Source organism: Pangasianodon hypophthalmus, chromosome 8 (genome assembly GCF_027358585.1).
Source record: "Pangasianodon hypophthalmus isolate fPanHyp1 chromosome 8, fPanHyp1.pri, whole genome shotgun sequence".
Classification (NCBI taxonomy): Eukaryota; Metazoa; Chordata; class Actinopteri; order Siluriformes; family Pangasiidae; genus Pangasianodon; species Pangasianodon hypophthalmus.
The window spans coordinates 19,853,984-19,868,726 of NC_069717.1; the positions used below are offsets into that span (position 1 = coordinate 19,853,984).

The following is a 14,743-nucleotide window of genomic DNA, read 5'->3' on the forward strand; positions in this document are numbered from 1 at the left end:
CTGGAGGCTCATTGAGATGCACATGAAAATGCATTACAGCATCCTGGCAGGAGAAATGAGTACTCACTAAATCAGACTTAAAAAGACTTGAAAAATTCAGCTGAGTCTGATCAGCTACCAGCTGCCAGAAGGCTGAACCGGTCAAGCTGGTGCACCATCTTCACCAGCTATTTATTTTCCAACTTCCCTACTTGACTAAGACGATCAATAAAGGTTTGAGATTTTCTAGTTACCTTACGGTTATGTTATTTTCTTACAAACATCTTGCTTATGATGTATTATTATACATTATAATATAATAACGCATTAATAGAATTATTAGCAATTCAGAACCTACTTATACCAGCACTCACCAGCTCAGTCTGTGTTTTGGCAGCCTGTAGTTGGTCAGAAATATTCATAGGATTATGCAAAAGTTGTAATTACGAAATGTAAACAAAATATGCTAATGGACTGAAAGAAATATCCTTATCACCTCAAGCTCACTTCGAAGAATGTTTCTGTTTATGAAAGCCCATTTTCTACACAAGCCCAGATGGATAATGTAAACACAACATAGTGATTCTCTTTAAACACAGGTCTATCGTGAGAGGATCTTCATTGTGTAATGTTATCACATTGTGTGTCATTGAATTTGGCCAAGGTTTTATTGGAATCACACACAGTGTGACAAATAAAAATCTTAAAGGACTGCTGAAATTGCATAGTGTAAAAGTGGCTGAAGCTGGATTTATTATTATTATTATTTATTATTATAATAATAATATTTTAGCAAGGTAACTGTTAAAATTCAAAACTAAAAGTACAGATAATTAAATTGTGTAAATAATTGTTAAGATGCCTTTTTTTTAAATGTTACACTTCATTTTGTGTAGAAATGTTATACAGCCTCATTAAATAGCTTCTAAAATACAGTGTTTATTATTATTATTATTATTATTATTATTATTATTATTATTATCTCTTATGCTATAACAATTGCCTTCACCAGCATCTCTTTTCATCTTTCTCTTGAAGTTAATAAGAAAAGAAACAAACAAAACAAACAAACAAACAAAAAACCTGAAAGACTGTAAACTTTGTTCTGGTGGAAAACTGACTTCCATAAATGTTAAATAAATGGCTCTGTACCTTCACCATATCAGCAATTATTCATCTTTGTTAAATAGCACACTTAAAAACATTTATTATATTAGATTATGTGGAGCGCCTGCGTCATACAACTAACTGTGAATGAGCTGTTACTAAAGAAACTGTATTAGAACCAGCACTTTCATTGTTGTTGTTGTTATTGTTGTTGTGGTTGTTGTTGTGATTGTTGTGGTCGTTATTGTTGTTGTTGTTGTTGTAGTAGTGGTTGTTGTGGTGGTGGTTGTGATTGTTGTGGTCGTTATTGTTGTTGTTGTTGTTGTAGTAGTGGTTGTTGTGGTGGTGGTTGCTGTTGCTTTGCAAATCCATTTTACTGTGATCATTTCCAAAACCTGGGCGCCATTTTCTCGGAACGCTTGAGACGCTCCAGTTAAAACACTCGTGGATCGATTGCTCAGGACTGCCGCATCCTTTCCCCCAAAAAGGCTGGCATCTTCAATAGACTCTCTCCCCTCCTCGCTCTTAACAGGCAAAATGGATTACTGAGGAAGGTAAAAGAAGCTGAAGGCTCAGATAATATGATGTAAGTATATATTTTTGGTTATTGTCGTCTTCAGGTAGTCTTCTAGGCTATCTCTTTCTAGACCGGAATTCATGGGTGTTCTTTTCTCCTGTAGGAGCAGGTGCGTGTTGATGATGTGATTTTTTCCTCCGGTGATTGTTCATTAACAGTGTACTGCTGTAGCATAGAGTCCCACAGCCATGTTTATCCATCAAGTAAATACATTCATGTTTCTCATATTTATATCATATTTATTCCTAAACTCAACCCATTGCTCAAACAGACATTTGGGCCTTTATGCAGCAGCGGCCCTTTTTACTCAAACTTGACTTGGATTTGAAAATAACTGTTTTATTTAATATGTATATAATGTGTATGTGTGTGTAATATATTTTATATTTTTAACATATATATATATATATATAATTTTAGGTCTCAAATAATGTTTAGTTTTGTGTTGCTGGGACTAGAGCTGTTTACTGAGCTTTAGAAATTCATGATATTCAGGTAATGCTGTTTTGGCCTGAAGTTTAATTTTACAGTAAGGACACTGCATGTCCTGCTGCACTAATGATATTGCACCCTTCCTCTAATACAGCATTTCAGTACTTGTGTAATATTTATATTAATTATTATCTCTGGCTGAACACAAGTGTTCAGTTCCTGTATGTCTACATTTTGAGTTAATCCTCCTATACAGGCCTTTCAAGGGGTATAATACTGATTTTAAGCTCATGATCATATAGGTGATCACGTGACTAATCATCCTACCAGTTCATCTCAGCACTGAATCTCTGTAAGACCATATTTAATGATTAAACAGCAATCCTGTGACTAAACATATAACACCACAATTAGGTCTGAAGAACAGAAACGTGTTTCACATGCAAGAAAATGATTGCAAGGAATTCTTTATTATAATGATATGAGAGTCTGGATTTTTTAACAGATGCACATCTGTTTCTTCTGTCAAATTATACAGGATGTCAGGATGCTTATTGTAGACAGAACAACTGTAAAATATAGTATTTAATAAACTAAATTAACTCAATATTTTTATATGGTCAGGTAAGTAACTAACACCATTAACTTCATCTGAAATATCTATGGTTTGTTGGAATGCTTATTTTCTCAGAGTCACTGTTACGATTGCTGAACGCACCAGCCATGCTACTGATAATGGGAAATTATCGTTGTCTTTTAGGGAAGTCATATTGCAGAGTCCTACACTGCATAAACAGATATAAGTAAGAAATAAAACACAACAGGGCATGCTGTTATTAAAAAAAAAATCAGCGTCGGGGTGGAGAGGTGGAGATTGTGAAGCGGAAACAGTTATTAATTTATTAAAGAACAATACATCATACTTTTAACTGTTTATATATATATATATATATATATATATATATATATATATATATATATATATATAATCTTGTAGAATGTCCCCCGAGACAGGTTAGATCATGTTATCTCTTATGCTAGAACAGTTCCCTTCACCAGTGTCTCTTTTCTTTTCTTTCTTGAAGTTAATAAGAAAAGAAAAAAACAAAAAAAAAAAGGAAAGAATGTAAAATTTCCTCCGGTGGAAAACTGACTGTTAGAAACACTAAGACCAGATACTGCTTCCAAAAATGTTAAATAAATGGCTCTGTACAGAAACCTCCATCATATCAGCAATTATACGTCTTTGTTAAATAGCACACTTAAAAACGTTTATTATATAAGATTATGTGGAGCGCCTGCGTCATACAACTAACTGTGAATGAGCTGTTACTATAGAAACTGTATTAGAACCAGCACCTTTAATATAAAGGTGTTTTAAATTGCAGCTGGAACTATTGTTAGAGCTGCTGTTATAGAAAATTAATCAACACCTTCTGAGAAATTCAACAGCGCTGTGGTATATGGATTGTTAGAGGGGGAACACGTCTTGGACGGAAATCAAAGGAGATATTAATGAGGAAGAGAAAATCAGACACCAGTGCACAACAGGCATTTTCACACCTTGTGCAGTTAGATGCTGCTCTATCCATCACAACAATGTGATTAAGAAGTACCTAAAATGTTAAAAGTGATGTAAATAAACTCTGCAGCTTTTTTTTTTTTTTTTTTTTGGCCCTACAATAACAATTCAGTTGTTGTTGTTGATGCAACCCTTTCATTTTATCCGGGCTTGGGACCAGTACACTCCCAATGGCTGGGTTGTTTCCCCCCCTGGGTATCAAACCCGGGTCATAGCAGTTGTGAAAAAAACAGACAAATCCAGATGTAAATGTTTCAACTAAATAACTCAGTTAATTTTGTTTAGTAAGTGGAAAAAGTTAATCTGTTGTGCTGAAAAGGAAACGCTTAATGTTGTGGCTCTCCAGGATCAGAGATGAAAAAATGATCTTCAGTGAAGACCATGATATCTTCGATGACATGCCTTTCCTCTCATCTTCGCAGGATTCTATGCTCATGCAACATCAGGACCCCCTCATACTATGAGGACTGGATGAGGAATCAAGGACAGAGGAAAGAGAGCTGAGTTGATGGAAGGGAGACGGAACCGAGCCTTCCTTTAGCCTAAGTGCTAAAAGGGTCAAGAGGATGAGCCATCAGGTTTGCATAATGCAAAGTGTATGGGGGCTTCTACTGTTGTGTCCCATGTCGTGGGCATCAGAGCCGATAGTCATGGAACTGGAAGCCTCCATGCACTCCACTCTGCTCTCGGACATGCAGGCATCTGTATCCAGAGTGTCAACAGTGTCAGACTCTGTTGCAGTGGTGGGCCAGATGTTCAGGATGAGGATCCCACTGGTGTCAGAAGACTGCCGTGCCATAGACATTGTGAGTTTTTGATGGCAATATGGCAGGATGCAGCTCATTGAAAAGTTTATTATGATGTCTATGCAGTCCATTAACCATCAATGGCCCAAGGTCTATGAGAATACAGCTTTATCTTTTTTTTTTTCATAAGTGGGCAGGATTTTCTGTCCCTTTTAAAAATCATTTACAAAATTACCTTTTTCATTAAAGCTGTTGTGGCTGGTGGGTTTAAAAAATGTGGTCATATGTTTCACGGGTTTCAGTAGAAGGTGTGTACCTAAATCATTTAAAATGTAACATAGAGAATAACCTGGTAAAGAAAAAAAAGTAATAAAAAAAGGTAAGTTACATTTTTTTGTGACTCTAATACAAAATTTAGCATCAAGTAAACTGGCAAGGAAAATAAAATAAACAGGGAAAGCAATGATCATTGAGAGTCCAAGCACTAGTTCACAAATAGCTTCCAAGTTGCAGTTTATTATTTGTTTGTTTTATGTGGTGTTTCTATTATTTTGTCCACTCCATGTATTTTTATAGTATCCCTGTGTACTATTGTAGCCCCCAGGGACTGGTATTTATGGGCTATTTTACTTTACTGTGGACCCTAAGGGATTGCCACTTTGGTCCATATTTATTATTCAGTTTCTCTGCTAAAAGGAAGGACATCTAAGAGTAAATAAAGAAGAGGAGGGAGGTGTAAAAACACAAAATAATCTTACTCCTACTGTATGGAGACCTGCACTGGCATGGCGATGCCAATGGACAGCAGCATTTAATATTTAATATTAATATATCTCCTGAAACATTCACAATTTTAGAGTCAGTATTTCCAAATTATCCCCCACCCACCTCCTGCTTAAAATCTGCAAGTCTGCAAGAGAAATATAATGATGATCATGTCACTGCAGGGCACTGTGCACACTTACTTTTTTAAAAGTTATGAGAGGAATTGATTTGACTGGATACTGCCAAAGGCTGCCTAACCATAGGCAACCTCTTGAAGGTTTCTGAAAATACAGAGAATATATAATGCTCTATCTTTTGCTTTTTTTTAACTTGGGCAATGATCATGGAAAAAAGAGCCATATATCGGTTCATTGCTTCGACAAAAAAAAAAAACAGAAAATGTGGCAAATCACATAAAAAGTCAGAGTCACAAAAAGCATTATAGAAAAGTATGTGTTCATTTTAAAATCTTAATATGTTAAAAAAAAAAAAAAAAAAAAAAAAAAAAAATTGGGACTGCTAATAGGTCTTTAGTCTACTACCAAGTGGCTATGACTAAGTTTGGAAAAAAATCTGAGAAACAAAAATATGTATTTGAAGGACAACATACTGAATGTATATGAATTTATGCTTTTCTTTTTGTCCTCTTTTCTTTCTCTTAACAGTTGTCTGGGATTGGCAGTGCAGCATTCCCTGAGTGGCTTTATTGGGACAGTCAGCTATGTCTTCTTCAAGGTCTACCACTAGAGGGGGATAAAGGTCTGTATCGTTTCAGCTTGTCTTCTGAAGCCTTACAAAGTCATGACGGCAGTATACATAGTCACCTACTTCTCAGTGGAACCAAATTGAGTAGTAGCTCTTACACTAACGCCCGGCAGCCAGATGTCTTTGTTATCACAGTAAACCCAGAAGATCAACAGGACATAGAATCTGCTCCAGTGGCACTGCAGACACAGTCTAATGCAACAAATGCATGTATTTGTTCAAGTGGCCAATCAGCCACTGTGTTAACTATAATCCTGGATGCTGACCTCACAAAGATGAACTCCAGGGAGCGACTGGTGTTGCTGCAGAAAATGACTCACTTTGCTAATGAGCCACCAGAGTTAATGCGGGTCATGCCAGTTATTAACAACCGTTTTTTTGATATGACTGCTTTTATGGCTGGACCAGGTAATGCAAAGAAGGTGGTGGAGAATGGCGCACTGTTATCATGGAAACTGGGTTGTGCACTTGACCAAAGCAACCTGCCTGATATTAGCGGGGTCCAGGTGCCAGCAAAAGATGGTACTATGTCAACTCTACTGGGTTACCCAGTGGTCGGCTGGTACATTGTCAATAAGAAACCTCAGGTGGTTAAGCGAGTCAGAAGACAGATCCACAACACTCCAACACCTGTGCCTTCCCAGTTTCCTCCAACCACTCACTTAGTACCTGCAGAGCGTATTGTGCCTGCTCCAGCATCCCCTTTCATTGCTCCCTCTACAAATCTGATGGTAAATCCTGCTCGTGGCCCTTTGCCCTTACCAGTTAAACCTACTATCCGTGTGCGGGATCAGATAGCTTACACACCTGTCCTGAACCAGCCTCTACCCACTCAAGTCCTAGGCAGTACCAGCACTCTCCCCTTGCAACCGACACTGACTCGCCCTGGTTATGTGGAGCCTACTGCCTCTGTTGCTCCTCCAACCACTCGCAGACCCAAGACCTCCACCTCGAAAAAGGGTAAGAAATCAAAGATCACTCCAGTACCCAGAGAGCCAAAAACTACAGATACACCTTCCAGGAGTCCACTGACTAACCAAAAGCCTCAGTTACATAACTCTCTTGGTGAAGTGCATGTGTGGGTTGGGACGTACTTTGAGGTGAAAATTCCAGCCGATACATTCTTTGATCAGGAAGATGGAAACACAGAAAAGTTACGGCTATTATTGCAACAGAATCTCTACCAGGCACTGGATCAGGGCTCTTGGATACAATTTAACAGCAGCAGTCAGCTCCTGTATGGCCTTCCTGACCAGAGCCATGTTGGCAAACATGAATTTCTAATGATAGCAATAGATAAAGAAAATTCAAGCGCCATGGATGCTTTTGAGGTTCATGTAAATCAGTGGCCAACTGATGACCAATCACCAGTTGTGTTTACTGCTCGCTTTCAAGGAGAACCTGAAATGTTGATCAACGATATCCACAAGAAAATCCTATTTTGCAAGAAACTTGCCTTTGCACTGGGTGATCGCAACAGCAGTTCTGTCACTCTAAGAAATATCTCAAGGGGTTCTATTCTGGTGGAATGGACCAATACCAGCTTGCCTAAGGATCCTTGTCCAGCAGAACAGATTCAGGAGATGTGTCGCAGGATTTCAGATGCTCAAGGTCATCCCACATCCGTCTTTCACAGTGCAATGGAGCCAGAGTTCAAACCCATTAACGTTGGGGCTCGTGGTGCCAACAAATGCCAAAGGTTCTCATTTTTGCCACTAGCAGAGGTCCCCATTCCTGTATCACCAGAGAATATTTCTGTTCCTGTGCCATCCGCAGTCACACCTTCATCCAGCTCAGGCTGGCATAACAGCGATGATGTCTACTTACACACAGTTATCCCATCTGTGGTGGTGGCTGCCCTGCTGCTTACAGCTGGTTTCATTGCAATGGTTTGCTACCGAAAGAAACGGCGTGGAAAAATGACTACAGAGGAACAGGCCACCTTCATCAAAAAGGGTGTTCCCATCATTTTTGCAGATGAGTTAGATGATGCTAAATCCCCACCCTCTTCCAGCATGCCATTAATCTTGCGTGAAGAGAAGCCACCTATGCCTCCTCCCCATTACCCCAGTTCAGCCTGTGGAGAAATCCATCAAATCCTAGAGGAATACATCTCCTTCAATGATGATGATGACCCCAGTGCTCCTCCTTATCAACCTCCCCCTCCTTTTACAGTTCCTATAGAAGGCAGGGGTTCTAGACCGAAGAACATGTCAGCCTACAGGTGTCCACCACCCTATGTGCCCCCTTAATAGAAAAGTAGACATCTCTCAACTGGTTCATAGTAGACATTTTAATAAAAGACATCATAATCCAAATATGGAATAGATGAAGTGACTGGTTTTGTGTGTATGGACAAAGCCCTTGATGTCAAGGCATGCTGGATTATTGTTACTCTGAATGACTGAGCAGTGCACTCAAATCTACAAAACATGGTATTCTACAGGTCCAAACTTTACAAGACCTTACATCATTCTCTGAATCATTTGGAATATCTGACGCAGTTACTACAGAGCAGTAACTAGGGTCTACAGGTTCAGAAAGAAGTTAAATCCTATACTTGCTAACCGTATTTGAAAATGACAGACTGAAATGCTCTGAAACATCTACTGCCCTGGAATGTCACGCAATCAGACGGTAAGCTCCTGAGCAGAGATGAGGCACTGCCTAAATACATTTTGTGTCTGTATAGTTGATGTTTCTGATTTTTTATAATGATATTTTTTAATGTCTTTACTTGCCTGGAAGCAACATTTATATGGAGTATTATGTTTCTATGTTATGTAAAATAAAAGCAAATCCCCGGTTATATCAATTTGATCATGAGCAGCGTTATAAGCAGATAGAGACATTTGTGTAAATGATTATTTCAGCCTGATATAGTAGAATCTCTTTAACCTTTGTATCATTGCAGATCAAAACCTACCTTGTCATTAAATTTGTTTATCAAAGCACTGTATAAATTAATTTGCAGATTGAAGTGCCAGACTCTGTGAAATCCTATAACCACCAGAATCTTTAATCACAGGTTTTAGACAATAGGTGAGTAATTAACAAGCCTGCCGGCTCATTGTAGCTGATAAATTATCCAAACATTTTTATAACAGTGAATTCTTTTGTTGATCTATCACCACTGTTAAAGATGTTTCAGTTGCATCCCATTCTAGTATGACCCTTTATCTGCACTTAAGTTTTTTTTTTTTTTTTTTTTTTTTCCCCCCCTTCTTTGTTGTATTGTGGCACTGCATTTTGTGTTTGTATATAATTGTGTGCTGGCTCCACTTGTGGGCTAAAAATACTAGAACACTAGAAGTAGTAGAACAAAAAAGGGTTTTATGTTACAAGCATTTCTACGAAGTATGATTATTATATTGTGAAACCAAAAATGCAGTACTTTAGTGAATCTGATTTAACTGGAATGTGCATTAGCCTTGTGTTCTGGATGTTTTAGAAAGACTGACAGCAGAAGGTGATGTGTGTTAGCTAAAAATACAAGAATGACCACATCAAACAACTGAAATAATTCAGTCTAATGTTTTTGCTACTTTTTTAATACCACTGAAAAAATATATATACAAAGTTATAAATGTGTGAGAACTGATATTGTGGTGAAATAACAATCGTGGCAGGCAAGGCTCTCCAGTAACTTGATTTCTGCAGAATAACACTGCATCAACATTGTTCATGAACATAAATCACAATGAATATTCATTTAGTATTCTAAACAAGTTGCAGGTGGTGCCAAAAGCTTTGGTTTACAACAATGATACCAGATGCAGAGTACAACTCAGGATGAACATATGAACTATCAAACTACAAACAATAATCCTACCACGAGGATGTAGAGAGTGGGGGATTCCTTCAGCTGCAACTGCTAATATAATAGTAAAAAAAACAAAGTTTTAAGAATTGAGTCGAAGATATTATTCCTCTTATACCCCAGCGATTTGCCACCGATTATCATTTTAATTTATTAATGAAGGACGCATTGCATTTTTTAACAGTTACATTTAATGGGCCTCATTTATCGAGCTGGATACAAACTGTATCCAGGAAATTGTTCGGAAATTGGAAATTGTTCGTACGGGAAATTGTTCGTATGGGCATTTACACAAGAAATTTGGTATTCATGAAAATCCTGTAAATTTGTAAAAATGTTTATATCCTACTTGTGCTACTGAGTGTGTAAATTTATGCATAATAAGACTAACTAATGTAAACCTCAAATTGATCAACTTTAAATCATATAATGTGCATGGATTACTGCACTTTTATATATGGAATATACTACAAGATTTAATCGCTTATTTTTATTACATTTAAAGCATTTAGCTGACGCCCTTATGCAGAGCGACTTACAGAAGTGCTTTGTAGTCTTTATAAAAAACGTACCCTCATGCTAGTTCACTAGGGGACTAAGAATACCATTGTTTTATTTTATTGGCATTAATTAAAGAATATAAAAAAAAATTAAGAAAACGAGCCAACACAAACCCATGAGTTAAGACAAATAAAACTAATCATTCAATTACAAACAAATGCCACAGCTGAATGAAGATTTAGTGCTTGCATATTATTATTAATCTGATATAATATTAAATATTTTTATTGGCAAAGAAGTGAATCAAAATAATTTCCACTTCTTTTTTTTCCAGGCTTTACCCTGATCGATCGTTTCGTGCTCACAGCTGTCGTTGCACTTTTACAGAGTTTTGGGGTTGTCACTAAGTGCAAATCAGCTGTGCCCTGCATGCACTTGGTAATATACAGGTTATTGGCATTCCGCAACATACATACACACACGTGTACGGCGTTTCCAAAACTTAAATACGTAAATCCGGCGGAAATTTTTAGTTGGGTTTGGTTTATGCAAACATTTTCACACAACTTTACTAAACATCCATGAGACTTGAGATTCAGAGATTTTGCGGTTTCTGGTTTCTCGCAAACGTAACAAGCTGCATTCTTCTTTGTATTAACTTAAAGAGAGAGAAAAAATACAGGCTGGTAAATGATTGTACATAGCTGCTATAGTGTAACAGATAACAGGAACTAACTCCTGAGTCACGATGTTTACTGAGTGGTACAAAGCACTGACACTCGAGACTCCTACCATAAATGTTAAATAAACGTCTAAATAACAGAAAACCTCACCATATCAACCATGATAAGCTTTTCTTTGTTAAATAACACATTTTAAATAACACATATACACATTGTTTATTATTAGGCTTAGGTTATATGGAGAGTCTGCCATATAAGTCCCTGTGAATGAGCTGTTAGAACAGGAACGAGAGTGTATTAAGATGAGGGCATTAATATAAACCTGTCATTTATGTTGCAGTCGTAAATGCTATCAGAGCCGTGTTATTGAAAATTACACCTTCTGATTCAAGAATTTAGTCTCGCTGTGGTATGATTATTGTAATCAACATACATTCTCTGTTAAAAGACTTGACTATCATCCGGGTATGACATCATAGTGCACATCTCATAAAATTCCAGCACACCCCCCCCCCCCCCCCCCAATATAAAACACCTTCCTGCGTTCCTGTTCTACAACAATCAGCATGCCTTGTCTACACCAGTATCAAATCTTCCTAGCAATACCTGTTTCTCACAAATTAGCACAGGTCTACATTTTCAAATTATTTTACCCATAGAGCTGTTTTAAAATTAATATTGTTGAAATGGTCATTTGGTGAATGTAATCTTTTCATATTGCAGTTGGCTTCCTGCATTTTGTCTTTATAATCTGTGTGAAACAACGTATATGGGATGGCACAGAATAAGCAGTCTGTCATTACCTGTTATAAAAATGTTATGAAATATAATCAGATTATTATTATTATTATTATTATTATTATCTGACAGTATATGAATGAGACATTGAACATCATATTTCTACTAGAGAAAAATGCTGCAGATACATTGTGAGGTTACATAAACAGAAAGGACAAAACACAAACCATGACAACAGAAGCAAGAAAATGAATCAGGAAGGACAGAATGAAAAGATCCTCAATAGTCTAAACGCCACCTTAAAACAGTGGTGTTAAGAGACGGACTATAAGAAGATCTAAAATAAGCTATTGAAATGTCTTGTGGTGATGCATCTAGGTATGAATGAACACAGGAATGACTGATACACTCTTCAGTGAATAAGCAGTGTATTTGTTATGGGGTTCCTGGCATGAGGTACTCTAGAACAGTCAATTGTGCCTGTTTAAAGACAAAGAAAAATGTAAACTATTACTTTCTCAAGTTCTGTTTTTAAGTTTAATTTTTTTTTTCTGTTTTCCTTATTACAATAATTAGAATAATAGACAAATAAACATTTTATTCACACTACTCTGTGCTTTGCGTTTCTGCCAAATAAAGTAACAGCTTACTACATTCTACCATTGTCCATTAACCCATTTCCTGCAGTCCAGCTGATTAAGGGGCTTTCTATATTTAATCATAAGTTGTGGGAAAAAAAAAACATGGAAAGAGTTTTCACTTATCACACCATATGGTTCAACTGAGGTTAAAGGTTTTCCAACTGGTTCTTTTGTTAGAAATCATGTATTTTCAAAAGTAACAGTTTGTAAGTTAGTAGGAATATTTTTTTTATTTATAAAACACATTTAAAACAATGAAAGTTGACCAAAGTGCTGTGCACAGTTGTAATTATATAAAACATAGGTATAAAGAAAATTACCGAACATATAAACCACTGATAGGAGAAACATATTTGATACAGCTAACACAGATTAAAATGCTTATTTGTAAAAGTGTGTCTTTAGTCAATGGGGGGCTGTGGAGGTGTGGTCACTCTTAGCTAACAGCCAATAGTAACTGATCTGAAGACCTCAGAGTCCTGGAAGCAGAGTAGTGGCACCGTAAATCAGATACAGTCCCCTATGAAAGTACTGGAAGGGCAAGGCCAGTTCTTTTGTTTTGGCTATATGCTGAAGACATTTGGGTTTGAGGAAAAAAAGAATACGAGACGATAGGTCAGAATATCAGCTATCATTTCCTGATTTTTACATCTAGATGTATTAAACAACTTAGAGCATGGCACCTTTGTTGGCAGACCACCCAATTTTTGGTGAACAAAAATATTGGATCAGATAGTCTTAAAGTAAATAGCACTTAATATTTGCTTGCAATAACAACCCACTGACATCACCAAACTGTTGCATTCTTCTTGTGTGATGCTTGTCCGGGGTTGTACAGCACAGCTTATTTTAGTTGTTGCTTGTTTTGGAGGGTTTCTCCCTTCAGTCTGATCTTCAGGAGGTGAAATGCATGCTCAGTTATGTTAAGGTCAGGTGATTGACTTGGCCAGTCTAAAACCTTTCACTTTTTTCCCCTGATGAAGTTCTCTGTTGTGTTGGCAGTGTGTTTTGGGTCATTGTCTTTGCTGCATGATGAAGTTCCTCCCAATTTCAGAACTTTTGTGGCTCATCTCTGTATTTCTTTGTGAATTCCAATCTGGCTTTCCAGTTCTTACTGCTGATGAGTGGTTTGCATCTTGTGGTATGGCCTCTATATTTCTGCTCTCGAAGTCTTCTTCGAACGGTGGGTTGTGATCCCTTCTCCCTGCCCTGGGAAGGTTGTTCTAAGGTTGTTGGTCACTGACTGCTCTTTTTTAGGTTTTTCTTCACAGTTCTCACAATGTTTCTGTGATCAACTGCTGCTGTTTTTCTTGGCTGACCTGTTTGTGCAATGGCTCTGATCGATTTTCCCTCTTTTCTCAGCTTCAGAATAGCTTGCTTTTCTCCATAGACAGCTCTCTTGTCTTCATGTTGGTTTATCCTTTTTAACAAATGCAGTCTTCATAGGTGAAACCCAGGGCTCAAACCAGACATTCAGAGCTATTCATTGTTTAAACAGTCATTCTAAAAGGGCACACCTGGGCAACAAAAACACCTGTCAGTCACATATTCCAATATTTTTTGACCATTTGTAAAATGGGTGGATTCAAACAAAAGGTACCATGTTCTAATTTGTTTAACACATCTAGATGTAAATATCAGGAAATAAAAGCTGAAATTCTTATCTATCGTCTTTACATTCATCTTTCGATCTCAAACCCAAATGTCTTCAGTGTATAGCAAAACAAAAGAATTGTCCTTGCTGTTTCAATACTTTCAGAGGGGACTGTATGTAGGTGGGAGTTAAACCATTAAGAGCTTTAAAAACAAAAAGTAAAACTCCCATTAAAAACTGAATCCCATAATGGCTATGGTAAATTGCCCATAGGTGTCAATGAGTGTGTGAAAGTGTGCGTGCATGGTGTCCTGTGAGCCAGGATGTATTCTAATGCCTTGTACCCAGTATTCATGGGATTGTTTCCTTTTCATCTTGCTGAGATTTAAAAATACTGAAATACACTCCCTGTCCACTTTGTTGTTAATACCTGTACACGTGCACATTCATGCAGTCATCTAATCAATCATGAGGCAGCAGCGCAATGCAAAAAAATCATGTAGATTCAGGTCAAGAGCTTCAGAGTTTCGCACCATTCTGTGTAAAACCTAGAGACTGTTGCGTGTGAAATCCCCAGGACATCAGCAGTTTCTGAAATACTCAAACCACGCCACCAACATCCATGCCACGATCAAAGATCACACCTTTTCTTCATTCTGATGTTTGATGTGAACATGAACTGAAGCTCTTGACCTGTAGCTGCATGATCTTTTGCACTGTGCTGCTGCCACCTGATTGGCTGATTAGATAACTGCATGAATGTGCAGGTGTACAGGTGTTCATAAAAAAGTGGACAGTGAATCACCTTTATCT

The 14,743-nt window shown here is 37.4% G+C and overlaps 1 protein-coding gene across 1 annotated transcript; it reads left to right on the forward strand.

The window, feature by feature from the left end:
• The first annotated feature begins 1,510 nt into the window (after window positions 1-1,510).
• On the forward strand, window positions 1,511-12,301 carry LOC113533168 (dystroglycan 1-like). Its single transcript, XM_026925094.3, has 3 exons — window positions 1,511-1,672; window positions 4,100-4,483; window positions 5,854-12,301. Exons 2-3 carry the CDS (start codon window positions 4,244-4,246, stop codon window positions 8,203-8,205), a joined length of 2,592 nt encoding a protein of 863 aa, XP_026780895.1. The 5' UTR covers window positions 1,511-1,672; window positions 4,100-4,243; the 3' UTR covers window positions 8,206-12,301.
• The last annotated feature ends 2,442 nt before the right edge of the window (window positions 12,302-14,743 follow it).

Excerpts from the sequence above, each read along its gene's own strand:
- LOC113533168 (XM_026925094.3), top strand. The coding sequence starts at position 4,244 with ATGAGCCATCAGGTTTGCATAATGCAAAGTGTATGGGGGCTTCTACTG. Across the intron at positions 4,484-5,853 it reads ACTGCCGTGCCATAGACATT|TTGTCTGGGATTGGCAGTGC; the intron begins GTGAGTTTTTGA and ends TTCTCTTAACAG.